The sequence below is a fragment of the Manacus candei genome, unplaced genomic scaffold, assembly GCF_025592945.1.
Source record: "Manacus candei isolate 608988 ecotype Guabito, Panama unplaced genomic scaffold, ASM2559294v1 h1tg000023l, whole genome shotgun sequence".
In the NCBI taxonomy this organism is placed as follows: Eukaryota; Metazoa; Chordata; class Aves; order Passeriformes; family Pipridae; genus Manacus; species Manacus candei.
The window spans coordinates 19366553-19385526 of NW_026138071.1; the positions used below are offsets into that span (position 1 = coordinate 19366553).

Genomic DNA, 18974 nt, shown 5'->3' on the forward strand with positions numbered 1-18974 from the left:
AAGAGATAATACTATTTTGACTGAAGCTGGTAATACTAACAGCAGTCACCAAATATTTGGGAGCAGATCCTGGGCCAGTTTTCTCCACTCTTATCTGTATTATATCAAGTATTATTCCATGGAAGCATAGGAGCTGAATGAAGTACCATTCAGTCCAACTAAAGTTGTACATCTCTTTCTACAAAAAGTGGCTTAAGCATGAGGAGCTTAAGTCTAAGTCTTAGAATTGTCTGTTAACTCATGTTTTATTTGGCAGTCTCAGCTCTTTTACCTTCTCATGTGGTAGGCCAGTTTGGGTCGCCACAGCCACCATACAGGTCTCCATAAGCAGACCTGCTTGGGGAAACCCAAATCCTCGGAAGGCAGTATTAGAAGGCAGGTGAGTCTTGCAGGCATGTCCCCTGACTCGGAGGTTGGGGATATTGTATGCATTGTCCACTTTCAACACAATGTACTCAATCACCTGAAATAAGAGATGACAGTTATTCAAATGGTTCCATTTCCTTTATAGAGACAGTGAAACTTGTGAAAGACACTCAAGAGACCAATAATATGTAATTGTTTTAACTTTACTCAGGAGGCTTGTTGTTCTGCTGGTTTTTATACCAATGGAAGTAAAGAAACCACATCTAAATCAGAGAAACTGCATTTAACTCATAGGAATTTCAAGAGCATAAAGAAGCATTACTAAGGGAAAAATCAGACCTTCAGTTTTGGGGAATTGAAGGAATGAGTTTATGACAGTAGGCTAGCTAATAAAACTTAGTGTCTCTTTGCTTCACAGAACTTTTAATTCTGAATTTTCTATGTCCAGAATGACCTGACAGGAAATATTTTACCTCCTTAAAGATACTCTGTAATTGACATCTGGGCCACAGGTGCATTTTTGCTTTAGGTAGATGAGAGTTTTACTTAACAAGAACAGGAATATTCTTAGGAGAAATAAACTGTAACAAAGGGCTGTTATTTTCATTTTGTGACCAGTTCAGTCAGTGTGATTGGTATCAGCAAAGAAGGACTTACCAACTCAGATTCATCTTTTGTACAGCCACCATTTATATAGCACTGAAAATCTGCAGCTATTATTCTACCATCATTCATGAATCCAACCTGTAATATAGAAACTGATGCATTAGTGGTCTTTTCTCTCATGTATTTCAAACTTCCCTTTATAAATAAGCTAACCAGTTAAGAAATATCACACCTGAGGTTCACACTACAGAACTCAATGGGACTGTTTCCACTGAATTGGAAAAATTACCTGCATAGATTTCTGTCTATAGGATGGTATTGGTTTGGATCTGAATATACAAACCAAAGAGCAAAATACATACAAACCCCACAAATCATCAGAGTACCTCAGCTGCCCACAAAGCTGTTCTCCCACACAGACATTGACTATACCCACACAGAATCTGAAAAGCTTGTTCACTGCTGTGTTGAGTATGAACAGAGACCAGAAATAGGATGACAAAAACATTAAAGAAAATATTCGCTATGATTATACTAATTCTACTTTCTGAAGTATTTATTTTGTAATAATGCTTTCACTATCTAGGCAATATAGCAATATGAACCAGTGATGCATATATTTTGCAGATTACACGTTCAGAAATATCCACTAAATTTGATTTGATTCTGGTTCTGGTTCCTTCCTCTTCAACTCTTTTTTTTAAAGGTAATACATGGTTTTATATTTTAATGCATTATATAATAATATTTAAAGGGGTACAATCACAGAAAACTGCAAAGTAAGCAGAGACCAACTTGTTAAGTTATATAAACTGATGCAGCTCTACCACAATTAAGGATAAGAAAACTATAGATAATGAACATTATTGCTGGCTAAATCCTGCATAGCTGCACAGATGGGATAAGAGATGGGACTGATGGGGAGAGTGTTTTTTACTTAATGTAGTTAAGCAATTAATACAGGTTTTTCTGTTATTGTATTTAATTAAAGGAAAGGTTAGTGTTGAGGTCAGATTTAGGATTTGAGAGATCAAGAACAACATTCCTTCTCCTTCAAAATTGTAGCTGTTATCCAAATTTTAGGGAAAAAAAGGGAAGTTGTAAGTACATCAAAACAGAATATGAATCATCCATCTATGGGGGCTTTTTCTGGATATTGCATGGCCTGTAGGAGTAGGACAATAGCTGTATTTTTGATTCATGGCATATGTTAGGGTACTTTTAGGACTGGGGAAAGTTGGTGCTGGATTAGGATTTCAGAAGAGGAGGAGTTTGGTTTCTTGCTGTGTCTTGTTAGCCAATGAAATTATGCTGATTTGTTTCAGAAGAAACTAAGTAACTAAGCAAAATATCTTTTTTCACTCACTTTATATTTTCCAAAGAAAGGGTGCCGTCCACCAGTGATTAACATATCCATATTTCTTTCCAGGACAAAACGGACTGGATGCCCGGTCCTAAAAGGAACATTAAAAAAATCCACTTTTATTACAGCCTATTGATGCAGATTGCAAATGACATTACATGTACATGGCCAGACTCCTAGTGGTGGGTGGCAATAAATCAGTCCATTCAATATTTTAGTTTCTTATTAACCTACTGTGCCTGAGTTTAGGCTGATTCAGCTTTTTTTTTTTTTTTTTTTTTTTTTTTTTTTTTTCAACAGAAACAAAGTAGAGGAAGTGAGCTTTTCTGTGGTTTTCCCTTCAGCTTCTCAACAGGGGGATGCAATTTCCATTGAGCATGCACAGGACATGGAAAGGCAAGGAACTCAAAAGACAGCTGTGGCACAAAGGGCTGATGTGACCATACCTGTGTATTAGGATAAAATACACTTGCACTGAATATCTAGAGTGAAATTCATATCACCATGTCTCACAGAGGCCCAAATGGTTGGGATTTGCACAGATCATCCCAGAGGGAAACTGCCTCCATGCCTTTGTTTTAGCTTTCAGATACTAAGTGAATACCATTGTCAAAAGCCCAGAGAATTTTCAAGCTGCTAAAGATTTACTTTACTTTCAAGATTTACTGCTAAAGAGATAAAAATTACGATGTCATCAGGATAACCCTCCAAGCAGGGTTCAGGACTGAAGTTTCTTTTTAATTCAGTCTTGTCATTTTTAATTTATTTTAGTTAAATCACTCCTTTGATTTAGTGAAATCAACTTACTTGTTTGCTGCCACAGCTGCAATTACAGCAAAGAGGGAAGGTTTAGTAACCTTCCCACCAAATGCTCCACCAACACGTTTCACATGGCACATAACTTTACTGGACTGGAGGTTTAAAGCTGAAGCCACTAATTCCTGCAAAAGTGAGCATCCAGAATTTTACCTGCCAAAGTACATTAAAAAATGCCTATTTTCTATGACTAATCATGTATTAAAAGCTATCAGGTTTAAGACTCCTGGGCAGAAAAATAGAGTTGCTATAGGTACAAATAAACAAAAAAATTCAAACAAGTAAACATGCTAATGAAAGCACAGTGTAGTCTGTAAAGAGCAGTAGAAATGCAAAAAACAGCTCTGAAAACTAGTTTGATTATCTGATGCCAGATATTATAATCCCTATATAGAACTGCACATTCACCTGCAGCTGGAGATAAAGCATCTACTAGAATAGCAAGCTAAATGGAACAGAGTGATTGTTTAGTGCACACTAGAAAATGTAACTAAAATCCTGACATTGCATTTTGAAAATACCTCCTCTGACAGTGTTTCGAAAGATGTAAGTAGAGATTTAATTTGTGGGGCTCACAGGGAAAGCTTGAAAAATGCAAGCCAGTGATGAACTGCAAAAGCTAATACTAAGCATGTAGAAATTAACATTACAATTTTTTAAACTGTTGTTTTCTACAGGCCTACAATCCAACTCTGATGTCAACTAGAACCTGTTAACTTTTTTCACATAATTTCACATAGTTCATATGTCATTATTGTTTCCATATTAATTTATCATTATTTACATGTGATTATGACCCCCATCATCATCAGTGTAACTACTCATATGAGCAATGCAACTTGTTTGAAATACACTTTCTGAAGAAGACACTCATTGATGCAAAAAAAGTGATTGTCCAGGATTGTACTGGTTCTCACTGATTTTAGGAGGATTTGGCCAATATATCTAAGACAGAATTAGTCTTTTCTTAATATGATTGCAGTCATATTATCTATCCAAGATACTCTTTGTTCATCCCATAGTAATACTGCTCATTTGTGTCTGTACTGCCTTGTATAATACAAATAGCACAATACTGTTCCATTCAGCTTTATGATTAGTAGTCAGGCCACTTACTTTCATAAAAGGATTCAGATCAATTAATCTGAATTGGGAACACCATCGGGGAGTTTCAAGAGAAGCAGAGAAGACTGAAAGCAACTCCTGTCATGTAATTCAGCTTTAAGGTTATTTAGGAAGGTAAGAAACAAGTCTCATTAATACTTTGTTTTACCTGTACATCTGTTGCATGCTGAGTTGACACATACACGTCCATTTCTTTATCCTCCACTCTTGGAATAACAAGTACACTGTTTGTTTCCATGTAAAAATGTTCCTGTCCTCCCATGTGCAATTCGCCTGTTACATATATAATTATCGGAAAATAAACTGAGCCTCAAATGAACTGCAAGGAAATTTATATTTGACTATGTATATGTATATAAGGCAGAGAAAAAGAGTTTTGCCACAGAAGAAAAATAGATTCATTTATTTTTTTTATTTTTTGTATCTCAGGTTTGCACCTCTTTTATTTATAGACTTTTGTTTATTAAGAGAAAATTATTCAGTCGGTATCAACTCAATATGTCATGCTTTTTCATTTTCAGGTAGTTATATCTCTTCTGCTATAACAGGATTATAATGTCTTCTTGTGAATCACTCTATGAGGGAAAATATAGCTTTCCTCTTCCTTTTTTATTCTCTTTCCACTTTTTCTACCCATTTCTATCCAACACTTCACCTTTGTACCATTTTCTTTAAAGAGAGGGAAATCTGTCAGCACACCATAGAAGCTAATTCTGCAAATTCTCTGTGTAACCTTAACTTTATGCCATCCTTGAGTGTGACGTTATTTCTCTAGCGGTTATTCCTGAGACACGTTTCCTAAAACACATGTTCATGCAGAAGCAGTAGGAATCAGAACTGAAGCCACTAAGGGGTGACATGACATTTATTTGGGAACAGCTGGAAAAAGTCAAAAGCAGAGCAGAAAAAAGATCATCACAGGCCATGAACCTACATGGAGAAGACTGTAAGAATTGAGTGGGCCCAGCCCAAAGAATGAACCTTCAAATGGAAGGCAGCTGCAAAGAGGAACAGTCTGTGCTACATACTCACAGTTGAGAGAACAAGAAGCATAGTAGTACTTAAATTACAACAAATTGCTTTGATGATAGGAAGGGTGAAGCACTGGAACAAATTACCTGGAGAGACTGCAGAGTCATAATGATTGGAGGTCTCCAAGAACAACTTAGATAAATCAGTTCATGGTAGAGATAGAATTGAGGTTGGAAAAATGAAAAGGAGCTGATTGTCTGCTATGTTCCCTTCTTTGATAAAACAGGCTGTAATTCATATGCTCTTAGTATTCAGTGAAGAGAAAAACTTGGTTGCAGAAATTTAGGGAATGATAACAGCTGAAGGTAGGTTTGATAATATATCTCATGAGAGGACAATCAGAAAAGCACGTGAGCAGGACACAAGTTGTCTAAGCATATATAAAGTGGTCACTAATAAATTTCAGAGCTGCATTCAGGGGTGAGAAACACAGATTTAGGGGAAGTGTTAAAACTGGCCAAGCCATTGTTCAGAGAAGGATATCTTGGTATCATACACCTTAATTTTATTGTCTTTTTACACTGATTACTCTTATAAGCAAATTGAGAAGCACAATCCACATTAAATCAGGGATACTACTGGTTGAAAACTGAACTCGGAAAGTTCTAGCTGTCAGTCTGCAAAGCTCATGCATGTAGAATCATAGAAGAGTCTTTTCTGGGTCTAATGCTACCTCATGGTTGCTTTAATAATTAATGATTAAACTATAAGTAGTATCAAACTGGAAAGGGTTGCAAGCCCTTTAAAGGACAGGTTTGTATTTCAAAGTGATTGTTCTACATTGGTGGAAGAGCCTAAAGTCAACGGCATGAAGTTCAGAATGGGCAAGTGCCAGTACTTTAGACAGCACTATTGAACCAGATCCAAGCAGGGATTACAGAGGAGCACAGCTTAGCTGTATATCCACAATTGATACCACTACAACTACCTAATCTGGCTCTGTGATACTAATGTTACATAGAATTTCTGAGAGACTCCACTTGGCATTGGTGAAACCTAATCTGAAATATTACCATAGTGGAGTTGGATGTAGTAAAATTAGAGATGATAGAGAAGTGAACAGTGGCAATGTTAAAGGTTAGCAGACATGATTTACAGATCAAAGACTCTGTTTAAGAGGGTGAACGTTTAAAGTTTGCAGGAAAGCACATTTAGATTAAGTATTGAGAAAAAAAGCCTTCTAATTATAAGGACTTTTAAACACCCAGAGCTAACTCCAGAGCTTGTGAAATATTCTTCATTGATACTTCTTAAACATAGGTCTGATACTTATGAACAGAGTATGCTCTGGAACCACTGGATTGTGTCTATGATTTGAAGACAGTGAATTTGGTGACTGCAGGAGTGGTATTCCAGACCAATTTACTCTGATTCCCTTGTTTCTGGGATTAGCTCTAAATCAAGCAGTCAGCTTAAAATGGGATAAGGTAAGTTAGCTAACATCAATAAACAAAGCCTTATTTAACTGTAATGTTTGTCCTAGGGCACTTATTTTAGTGAGACAAGGAAATGGTAGAGTTTAGTTAACATGAGCTAGCAGGTGCTAGCTAAGCTTTATTTAAAACATGACACATTTCAGCTCCATTCCCAGTGAAGGGGAAAAAAACCAACAAGAGCAAGGTTTTTTGAGAAGAAAGGAGAAATTTAAATTCATCCACCGGCTGGAAATAGATTCTGAACTAGCCTAACTCTCCTCCCTTGCCTGATGCACTTAATGTTTTAACTACCTTCGATTATTTCATCAGCAGACTTGAATCCTTTCACAGTATCTCCTTTTTCTATTTTCCTTTCTTCAGTAATGTATGAATTATGTTTTATTGCATCCTGCAGCAAGAAATAAAACAAACATATTAATTGTAAGACAGAAAGTTAGATGACTTTTATCATTCATATGATCCTTTTTCAGATGGACAGATGGCTGTAGCTAAGTATTAGAAGGAGCAGGATAGTTTTTCCACTATTAGAGAGGGTTTTTCTTTTTTTTTTTCATAGTTCATGTAATTCTCTTCTTCCCCCAAATTAGAAAGATTAAATGTCTGTTAATGACATTCAGAACTGCTGAAAATATTTCAGAATCAGATTGTTTGCTACTGAAAACCTGCTAGGCTTGAAAATTTTCAGAACATGGATGTAGGATGTGTGATACCAGCACTTCTGCAACCATAAGTTCTCAAATTTAGTTTTATACTGATGTACTACTGCTGGGAATTGCTTACTTAGAACTTTCTGAATATTCTTTAGTAATTTCTACCTAGATCTACAAAGACCACTCTCCAATATACTGGATGAATATGTACCTAGTAAGACTTTATGTGTTTCTAGAACCAAAATTTTGGAAGCCATTTATAAACTTTTTACACTTCATATTCAGAACCAATAAAGTCATATCTCATACCAAAAACAGAAAAAGCCAAAGCCTGGCAGAGCTCTGCACAAGGCAGAAAATAGTCAGTGAGGTGACAGAGAGCTCTGTCAGACAAGGAAGAGGAGACAGATTGTTACCTCAATAGTCAGAATTGGGTCCAGATCTTTGTAGACTATCTTCACCTTTCCAGCCCCACACTTTGCCTGAGTCAGTGACTCTGCAACCACAGCACAGATTATCTGACCAACACAAATCACCTGCAACACATCAATGTATTACCCAAGGAAAAAATATAGTAGTGGTTAAGTTTCTGTGCAGGAAGTGTTTTGAGGAAATAGATTCTGCTCAAATGCCACTTTTATATTCTGTTTCTCTAAGAATACTATCCCAGTGCAGACTTATCTTCATTAGATGAGAAGTCTATTAGAATCTTTCATTTGCTGCAACATTTCTGGCATTAGAAATGCTGCTGACATCAGTAGTTATGAACATTTCCCCTGTATTGATCCTGAGGTGGCCAGATACTGGGCCAAGTAAAATCCCATCTGCACAGACTGCTTTCCTTGTTTGTATGCAGAAATGAAGGAAACTCAGAGGAACAATAATAGAGAGGTAAGAGCAACACATTAGGAATTATTCTTGCCCTATTGCAAATACCATGGAATAGCATCACTTGTGATGGACATAGCCTGAGGCCTGGGACATTCTGTACAGTCATGCTGGATGCATGGATCCTATAAATTTCTTAGCTCTGTCGATATTTGTCAAAAAGAAAAGTGCTGTCTCCCTTTGCCATATTCTAGTGTATAATCTAGCAATTAATTTTATATTGGTTCCAACTAGGCAATTCTCATTTTATTTGTCTCATCTTTTAAACCTTCAGATATCATGGCTGTTTCATACTTTCTCAGAATCCGTGACAATCACTCATTTATCAGCCCTTAAGGAATCATGGCTCATTCACTTAAACCCTAAGTTATTTAAGAGAGTTTTTCCTTTCTCTCTTACTGGGCAATGGTAATTCTGCTCAGCCCAGTTTGCCTGGTTCTGCATTAATTGATTTTGCACTTACTTTCACTTCATTGCAATAAGATGATACTTGCAAACTCACTTTCCTATTTTATAAATAACTGTACCAAAATGTTCAGAGACTCCTCCAGAAGCAAGAAATACCTTATCTTCTGCATATGCTTGCTCATCTTTGCCATTTTTCCCTGGAACATCTCTTGCTGTCACTACATCAACCACTCCTGGCACCTGAAGGGCTTCTGATGCATCAATTGATCTGGAAAGAAGAACACGCACATAAATGAGTACAGTATGTGGTACAAATAACTCTAGTACAAGTAATGCCATGAACTTTGGGACAGAAAGATAATCTACTTAGTATTCTCATGACAGATCTCTACATAGAGAAGGGGAATGTGTTGATTAGCATATTGAGAAAAAAACTAAATGGAAGGCACGAGCATCTGTGTGTGCATGTCATAGAACAGCTCTTTTAATGCTAGTTCCACTACTTACAAAATGTAAGAATATATTTTTTACACTTTTTTTTTGTACTACAATGGGTGAATGCAATAATGTGGACTCTTCTTTCCATATCTGACACTTTTTAAAGCACACAGCAAAGAAATTCTTACCTCATTTGTAATGCATACCTTGTAATATGGCCAAATCAGATAATAAAAATAGAAAATACTTGTTAGCATACTTATGTGCTTGTAGTTTTTTCGTACTTACATGATCTTTGCATGGGCTTTAATGCTGGTGACCACAGCTAGTGAGAGTTCTCCATCCACGGGACGAATGTCATCAATGAAAACTGCCTCACCAGTGGTGTGCTTAATTCCAGACTGGTGCCTGATGGGACGGCCCACGGGATCTTGTGGAGACTGTCCTGGGTCAACATCCTGCAACACATGTTGTCCTCAAGACAGACCAGTAATTATAGGAGCCTTTACTTAAAAACACTTTCTGAGGATATTTGGTGATCGAAAAAACTATGTGGAACTATCTAAATTTTATGATGATACTTGTGGGATGCATGCATCATAAAGGACTAATTAAACTTTTAGATCATGCTGTCTTGGCACCAAGGTGGCCCTGGCAGATGTCTGAGAAATATACTGTATTAGATACCATTCATGTCTATAGTACATGGCAGTCTCTTCTGTGGAAAGATTGCACTAAATAAACAGAGGTGGAAAAAATCAAGAAAAAGATAGGTAAAAGAGACAAAATGACTAGTTTACACAGTGGAACCACAGCAGATAAAGGAGAGCTAAAGTGATCTGGATCTTATAGCTGGCCTGTCTGCTGGGTCCACGCTGCTTCTGGTAGCATCTTGTGCAAGCCACACTCTTACACACTTCACCATCACCACTGCTTCAAACAATCATATTTCATACTGTTTACTTCAGACAAAATATATCTTAAATCAGGACTATATTCAGGAATCATTGTAATTCCTTCTTGTCCATCTTCCTAAAGAGATAGGTAAATTAATATTCTAGATAGTGTTGACTAGACTAAAAAATGGTTTAATTCATTTTTTTGCTATTTAAATTCCCTATTCTTCTATTACTTCAAAGACAGCCTGTAATTGAAAGCATTTCAGACATACTTAATTAAAATATATCTTTGGTGCTCTCTGTTGTTGAATTGCTAGTTCACATTAGCTTGAAACAGACTATTACTGGGGACCACGAAAATCTTCCAACATTTATGTTTTGTTTGGACTTTTACCAAATAAAGAGTTGTCTGTAAAACATTTCTTAGTCTCTCAAAGACAAACACCAAATTCTTGGTTGATGCTGAAAGTTTTTGGTAGAAAACTGATAAGAAGCAGCAAAAGTTTGATTTTAAAAATTTTTAAATTTTGCAACAAAACAAAAAAAAGGGGGAGAAATCTTGATGAAATTAAAAATTTTTAAAATTGAGATCTTCTACTGAACAAACTTTTTCATATGCCAACCACTTCTCCTTTCTATACTGTAGCTTTGCAAAGAAGTCTTTCAGGCTTGAACAATCACAGAGATGCTGCAGTAGATTATTTCATTTATTTGTACTGAGGCCCACCAGGCAGTTAAACTAAATTCTGCTGAGCTCTTTCATTGCTGAAAGCTGTGTCAGGACAGCCTGATCTGCACAACACCTTGAAGACCAGGAGTGCATCTGTACCCTGAAAGACCAGGAAATCTACAAAAATGTAAAAGATTTCCCACAGCGACAAACATTTCAGCAGCTTCACATTACAATTAGTAGAGGCTTAATAATGGAAGGTTAGAAGGGCAAAACACTCATTAAAAAAGAGGGTCTATGGCAGTCCTAGCTACAAACACACATCACCTGATAGATCTGGACACCCTGGGGAACACCACTTTGCAGCATTCCCAAAGCACTCATCTTCTCCTGTGAAAGCTCAGCATACCTGAAGGGATACTGAAAAGAAGGGATAGTGTCAAAGCAGTGTTCTCAGACCCTTATTTCTAAAAGAAAAGTTTTCCCTTCACATGTGTTGAAAGGCCTAGCACCTTTACCCTTCCCTTTCACATCCCTTTATCTTTAATAAAGCAGAGTTTTCCTGCAGTCTATATGCTGATGGGGGTATGCAATTCTTCTCCAGTGCTTACCATCTGATGTAAACCATGTAACACTTCCAGGTAAAATCTGAAAAGAAAGCTGACAAGCAGAGTTCTCCTATATTCTACTTTTCCACCTGAAGCTGATGGAGGGAGAACAATTTCCTCTAGCACTAGTTTGCAAGCTTCATTCAGCATCTGATCATTCCATTGCCTGGTAAAAAAAGCAGACTAATATGAACACACATCTCTTTATAAGTAACAGGTGGCTAAAAATATTGTGAAGTTTTTGTGAAGTAATAAGTGAATCAGCATAAGTTATATCAAGAAATAATCTATTGTTAGAAAGGACAGGTCAAATACAGTGTGAGAGGCTGATGGTGGGATCTCCACTGGTGCCATCAAGCAAACCCCACGCTTCACACTATGACTCCTTCCTTTTGGTTAAATACATTAAGATATCCAGTACCTTCCTATAAGCTTCTCACAGGACTTTCTTGCACTGAGTGTGGTTGAGCCAATGCCTCCAAATAAAATACTCAGATCTACAATGGTGTCTGTGCCTGGACGGAAGAGCACTTGCATTCCAGAATTCACTATGGACAAAGCATTTTTCTGTCTTTCAGCCTGCCTGAAGGCTGAAACAAAGTCATCCTAATGGGGAAAAAAAAGGAAGGAAAAATTCCATCAATGTTAGAAATGACTGAAATCTATTTTTCCTGTATTTTAGGTGTTACCATTGGCCAAAGTTTTGGTTAAACTTTTTATTTTTCTTGAAGTACTAAGCTAATCCTAGTCTGTTGTACTAAGAGGGGACATTATTTGAGGTTATCTACATGTAAGAAAACATGGCCAAAATTTTAATGACTTTATCAGTGATTTAATGATTTCAGAGTGCTGGAGAAGAACCCTTGTCCTGATATAAGCCACTTCATATATATGGCCTGTATGTTCTTTAATTCCAGCTTAGAAATTTAGTGGTTTCTTCTCCAGGACATGGAGGTCCCACCATGTTAAGGACTCTGATTTTGTGAAGATTTTACACTCAGAGATTTCACATTTTATGCTATAGTAATGGCATTTACAGATGAAGCATTAGAAACAGCTGGGCTTTCTAGTGTCAGAAATATTTTGTTCTGGGGACAAAGCCACATATTTTAAAAGAAAACATAATAGCATTATCTTTCATGATCAGGCATAGATGAGTCCACTGAAGAAACTGTATGAAGTGCTATTTCTGTAGCCCCAGAAAGAAACTTCAGAATCAGACAGCCACAGAACTTTTAAAGTGAGGGTTAGCAGGTTAGATCTTCACTATGAGTATGTGATACTCTCATGACAAATGTGAAATTCAGGATTACATGTTGAACACTGAGTCTTGTCAGAGATGGAAAATCCTCTCAACAGGATTTACATTGCTTTACTGAAGCAATGTTCATATCAAACTACCCAAACCCAAAAGCCAGCAGCCGACAGGAACAACAGGGAAAACTGATGGCCAAGTTTCCCTCTACACATTCTGTTGACAAGTCTTGCAAAAAACCTTTGTGTGTGCCTTTTCATTGTGTTAGCAGAGTTAATCAAAAAGGCGATTCAGCATGAAAGTGAGTGGCAGAAGCAGCCTCCCCAGAAAGTGGTGTTAATTTCCCATGGTGAGACTTCTTAATCTCATATTATTCATGTGACAGCTGATAATTTTCCTGCTCTTCAGAGCAACCTTCTGAGTTTGCCAGCAGTGCTACTGTCTTTTGTTCATTTTGTTGTCCTCACCTCTGCTGTTCCTAGGTGTGACTGTCTCTCTCTGAAAGGCTCTGAAATACTCTTTGTGATAGATTTGGCTTTGTGGCACAACTTGTCATTGGACAAAGCAGGTTGGGATTTCTTTTTTGTTTTACTTTGTGGAATGAAATAACTCATTTCTCCTTAATTTTCTCTTCCAGGCTGTTTGTTTCTCAAATCGCTACTAAGGTTCATAGTTTCTAGGCAGCAGAAGCACTGTTACTGCTGCCAATGCAGCAGTAACTATGCTTTTGCAGGCTTTGAGCTCATGGGAATCCTTTTGTTTTTCGTGGGAAACCTGCCATGGCCAGCCAACTTTTCCTGGGCAGAAGCCTCATCCAGCATGAAGCCACATATGTTTAATAGGTTGCATTGCAGTGGGCAGCTACTCTGGGGACTGACCCTTTGATGTCAAGGTTGGCAGAGACTCCTGTGGTCTGTCGCTCAGTGACTTCAGTCAAAACACACCAGCTTGCAGTCAGGTCTTCCCCTACTCGCCCCGTACTTTTCCTCACATCCACTAGAGGGATATCTAAGAACACAGTAACCAGGACACCATTTCCTCTGCCCCCAACCCCTAATGCCACACGCTGCCACCTTCGGTCGCAATACTCAGGACTTTATTTTTTGAGTAGTTGCACGGACAACGCAGGATTATTCATTGTAAATTGCTGATGAGTGAGAAGAGGTCAGAAATTACCTTTATCGCTGAAGGCTATGTGACAATATGGCACTTTCCCTGCAAATATCCAGGCAGCCTAAATTTCTGTGTCTGGAAGGGGCAGAAGTACACATTTAAGACTGGGGAAAAAGCAGTAAGAGACCCAAAAGAAGCAGAAGATGATGGCCAGCTGGAAGAAGTGGGAGACGGGAAGAGAAGGATGCCAGAACTTTCTTAGCTACTTCCAAAGCAGTAGTAGCCTGCATGTTGCAATGCCTACTGGAAATAGTGGATATAATGCTAATAACTACCCTGGAACCTGAATGAAACTTTTGAAATATTGGGGTCTTACCTTCATAGAGTATGGAATGAGAACAGAAACAATGACCTCCTTGGCATTTATGTCTGCATGCTCACAGCCAGCAAGGAAACAATCATTTAAAAGAATCTGTCTTTCACCATCTGTTGGAGAAAACTCTAGTCTGTTACTGAATGTGAAGCAAGAAGGAAACATTTCTGCATTGCAGATTCAAATTTGTTGAATCTGTGCAAAAGAATATATTAAGGCCAATATGGCCTTAGAACTGTCTGCACCACTCAGGATCTAGCCTTTGAGTGAAAGGCTAATCTAAGTTACATATTAGGTGCAATATATTTCCCTATATGAATGCTATAGTTCTCCATCACAGATAAAATACTAAGTATTTTATACTTTCTGGAAAATACATGTCTTTCAAATGATAATAATATTCAGAAAAGCAGTTATTTAGGTTTAAATATAGCTATTCTGTTTCTAACTCAAAAGCTCTTTAGACCATTAAATCATTAAATCACAGTAACTTTTAAGAAACTATTCAAGCACTGCAATGAGATGGGGAATCAGCCCTGTACATCAAAGACAGTAGAAATGTTGCCAAGATTTTCCAAAGCTTTAGCTTGATTACTGGTAGCAATTTAAACACAGTGTACATGTATACACACACATACATATGCACAAAAGTACGGATGACCTCAGGAGAAATTTCTAGGCCCTAAAAGTTTTTCTTAAAATGAAACAGGCATAAGCAATAAAAGCAAACAGTGTTGGAGTTACAAGACAGAGCTAAACTGTCTGATAAATGCAGCAATATAACCAAAGGCAGTGTAGAAAGGAGGCCTTTCTACCCATCAGGTGTGCTGACCTTACATTCATGAGATGGCTAGATGCTGCTTCCTTTTGTCTTGTGAAACAGAAAGACAGTGTTTTCTACTGGCAAATACTTTTTGCAAGTTAAAATGACAAGCAAATACCAGGATAATGTTCTCCATTCTCCTGAATATACCATTCTAATTCATTTAGGAGATGCACAGTAGTATTTAATTTGAAAACTGTTACCTGTAGACATATTCTTTGTTGCAGTGTTCTGCCTATCCAACAAAGGTATCTGGCAGGGGGCTCAAAGCTTACCTTCTGATGCCAAGTTGAGGACAGATTTGCCAACTGATAAGATTGGATTCAAGTCCCAGGATGATCCTCTGCTTACAATGTGTCCTCCTAAAGACTTTAACAAACAATGAGGTTATTTTTAGGCTTGCCCTTCCTACATGTAACAGGGATCTGTATCATAACACCATTTTATTCCATTAAAAGACCTGATGGAAGAACTTATATTTGTTTTGTTCAATTTTAAACAAAGTTCTACTTTTGTACATTTTAATGTGATTTAATCTATTGCTCCCTTCAAAAGCCCTTTCTCATATTGTCTCTGTTGACGGAGACCAGGTTTACTTTTTTGCCGCCCAAAGGCATGGCCATTCCCTTGAATTTTCTTCCTCAAAGGAAGAAATACAGGGTATTGCAGTAAGAGGATTTTAAAGGAAAATTAGGGACAAGATCAGAGATGCCTAATACATGATGGGTAAAAAGCTATGTGTTGATAGTCAACTTAAAGCGTGATTGGCTGCACTGTACAGCACCTTACCAGAGAATGTCCCTTTTCTTCTTTTCCCAATCTCCTCCAGTTCTCTGCTCATCCACTGAGCAGGAATAGCAGAGTTTCTCTTGTCATAGTTCTCTGGGTATTTGCCCTCACTAACTAGCCTAGGACTCCTAGTTATTTCACACAACATTTGTGATAGTAGTAATGTTTTAGCCTTATAAAGCACGATCCCAGCCTCATAATTGACATTCACACAGATATGTCTGTGGTGATGCCTTATTTACTGTCACTGTTGGATACATACCGCCATGCTCCTGATCTGTTCTCCAGCTAGAGTTCTCAGATGCTGCAAGAGAGCTCGGTATGTTTTTGTTTTCTCTGCTGGAAGTTCTGTGACTGCCTTCATTAGGATGTCCCTGAGCTGGGCCAAGCAGCAGGCAGCTCCTATTACTAGCCCTGAAATCAAATGAGTTTAAACAGTGAAATCATCGTGCCACAGAATAAATGCAATATATAGCTGATATGGTCTCTAAAGAATTGCTTCTGTATACAGCTTTTGGCAGCAGGATGACAAAGAGAAATGATAGGAAGGTGAATTTTGTATTACATGCAATAAGAAATACAAGTACTACTTGCTTATTCAGCAATAGTTCCCACTATAAAGACATGCCTGAAAAATGTACACTGAATATTTTCACACAGTAGTGCACATCCCTTTTTTGTGCTGTGTATCCCCAAGGACACGAATAACAGTTGATTCAGGAGGAAGGGTTGCCAAATTGTCGGAGTCTTCCCAGACTGAGCTGCAAACACTCTATCACACTCCCAGTAGTATCAGAGAAGCCACCACCATGGACTTCAGCGAACACTGAAGTAGCCCAGCCACTCCAAAGAAAATCCTATAGTATTTCAGATTGGAAATTTATGTTTGAATATTTTGTGTTGAAAATCAAGCCCTAGCCTAATCAATACTCTGTGGACTTTGTTAGATATATGGTTGTGATAGAAAGGCTCTTGACCAGTTGAAAACAAAAATAAGGCTGACTTAGGGCCTTCCCCTATGCTTGCTGTCTGCAGAAATTTGAGATTTGAACAAATATATATCCACAGAACAGTTTAATAAATTATCTATCAGAATCAATCCATCATTTCAAGACCATAGGTGAGCTGCCATATTGGTTCAAAAGGCTCAGTGAAATGAGACAAAAAACTCAAAAGAAAGCTCCACACCAATGAGAGTCGATGGTTCTTGCTGCTTCAGGTGCAAGACCCAAGTTAATTTAGTTGCCATCGATGGTTTGTAACACAGGAGAGATAACTTGGAAACTTACCATCACTTGTGCTACTCACAGCATGCATTTCTGAAATCCTAACAGGATGGAGAATGATTGGATGATAGGCACCACTGTGATTTCTTTTGAGTCCTGAAAGCCGAAGTATGATAGCATGATTAGAGATGTGTTTAAAGAATTAACCATATTCCTGAACATGGAGACTGAAAAGTTCAAAACCACTGTAACTAAGTAGTTTCAGTGTCTTATAGGTTTTGTTATGCAGTATCTTGAGTATCACATTTTACTGCTTTTACCAGGCCCATCTGAAGTTCAAAGTCTAATATTGTCTTTTCTGGCTCCTGTTCCTTGCTCCTCTGAACTGGTTTCTGGTCCTTTCCCATATCAAACTCAGATTTCACCTCTCACCTGAAAGCTATACACAATTCCACACATGCTTCATCATGTTTCTAGCTATTCACTCCACCTTTTTATGTGAGCTATATAATTTTTTTGCTTCCCTTGTTCTCTTCTTGTGCAATGTCTTTCTGATGAAAAATAAAGAGCTTTCCTTTGATGTAAAGAGACTTGAAGTTTTTAATTTAAGAGATTTGCCATTTTGCCAAGTACTGCATCATGGGAGTATATTACTAAACAAATGCCATGCCCATTGCCATACTAGGCAATGTACAGATATATAAAAGATCTAAAGGATTCTCTTTAGATCTGGGCCTTTGTTGTCTCAACAGTGAAGGAAATATTCTTACCAAATTCATCCTGATGAATACCCCCTCAAAAAAAGTATACTAACAATTTCTAAAAACAAAACCCTGCCATCCATAATATGCAGAATTTAGCCAATGCCTGGATATCATGCCCTTTTCTGGGCATTATTTATTTTGTGATGCTTGATGTTAAATGGGATGTGAAATGTTTGCCTCTCATCAGCACGAGTCCTTCACAAATTGTGTCTCTGAGACCAAGGTTACTGAGGGAAGTTAGGCAGCACAGATTCTGGACTTGGGTGACAGCTGGTACTAGTCCTAATTTAGTTATTGATTTGCTGCAAAAAAGTAATGGGAAATTACATTGGCCTAAATATTGAAGCACAATCCTTGTGGTGACAAAATGCATTTAGGATCCCTGGAAGAGAAAATGCAGGATTATGTGCCTACTGCACAATGTAGTCCCTGTGTCAGAAGATCTTTTGTCCTTCCATACCCACACTAGTGTTCCCCACAACCAAAGGTGCCTTTGGATACTTGGCTTTCAGCTTCAGAAGCTTCTTCAGGCTAGGAGGAGAAATCCATGTTGTTCTTTTGCCATGAAAAATCAGAGTTGTTCTTTGCTGCTCTTGAGCCATTCTCTGTGGTAGAAATGACAAAGACTTGGTAAATTTGACTAGTGCCAATAAAAATATAAATGACCATATTGCTCAGTAGGACACTGTGTTATGATAGACAGTGAGACACTAATGAGGTTTTTCATCTGAGGTTCCTGTTGTGCTGAACAGTGCTGAACTTTTATTGTAACTACATTATTGCTCAAGAAACTGAGATGAGAATGAACTAAATGACTTGGTAAGAGACACACTAAATGAATAGTAGGAGATTAGTTTCATGTTTCTTTCTCCTGCTCTGATGATTCTGAAAGACTCCCATTGTATATGATGTAAATAATAAAGCAATGTGACTGGACTTCGTGGGAAATCGAAATGCCAAAATCTCACTGCATATGTGACAGAAACAAGATGTATTCTCTTAGTCAGGGAGGATCACTACATCCCCATTTGCTGAGAGTCATGTATCTATTATAATAAATCCAAACTAGTTTCTATAATAGGTAAAATGCTTTTAAAAATAAAAATACCTACTTTCCCATTTGTCTGCAAGGACTAGTCTTTTCAGAGATATTGTCTCCTTGGGATGGTTGATCAGAATTTATATTTTTGTTAAATAAAGTGGTTTTCCAGCACCTCCTGTCTTACAAAACTATATAAATTTTTTTTCCACCCTGACAATATCATACATGTTCTTTTCATATTTGACAAGTGCCATGTGGAATCATAATTTCAAAATATGCAAAAG

At 37.6% G+C, this 18974-nt stretch overlaps 1 protein-coding gene across 6 annotated transcripts in view; it reads right to left on the bottom strand.

Annotated features, from left to right (window-relative positions):
• Positions 1-18974, bottom strand: part of LOC127470942 (aldehyde oxidase 2-like) — a 45715-nt gene that overhangs the window by 14917 nt on the left and 11824 nt on the right. For all 6 annotated transcript variants that reach the window (XR_007904472.1, XR_007904471.1, XM_051787060.1 and 3 more), the window contains 17 exons: positions 18109-18253; positions 16948-17040; positions 15921-16072; positions 15145-15238; positions 14050-14159; positions 11727-11911; positions 11309-11471; positions 11025-11117; positions 9417-9586; positions 8847-8958; positions 7811-7930; positions 7036-7132; positions 4425-4549; positions 3143-3276; positions 2339-2426; positions 1024-1110; positions 272-463 (listed from right to left, as the gene is read on the bottom strand). Coding sequence is in view for 4 of the 6 variants with exons in the window: in XM_051787060.1 (XP_051643020.1) it covers positions 272-463; positions 1024-1110; positions 2339-2426; positions 3143-3276; positions 4425-4549; positions 7036-7132; positions 7811-7930; positions 8847-8958; positions 9417-9586; positions 11025-11117; positions 11309-11471; positions 11727-11911; positions 14050-14159; positions 15145-15238; positions 15921-16072; positions 16948-17040; positions 18109-18253 (2160 nt within the window). In the remaining 2 variants the exon portion in view is untranslated. The remainder of the gene's footprint in view (positions 1-271; positions 464-1023; positions 1111-2338; positions 2427-3142; positions 3277-4424; positions 4550-7035; positions 7133-7810; positions 7931-8846; positions 8959-9416; positions 9587-11024; positions 11118-11308; positions 11472-11726; positions 11912-14049; positions 14160-15144; positions 15239-15920; positions 16073-16947; positions 17041-18108; positions 18254-18974) is intronic.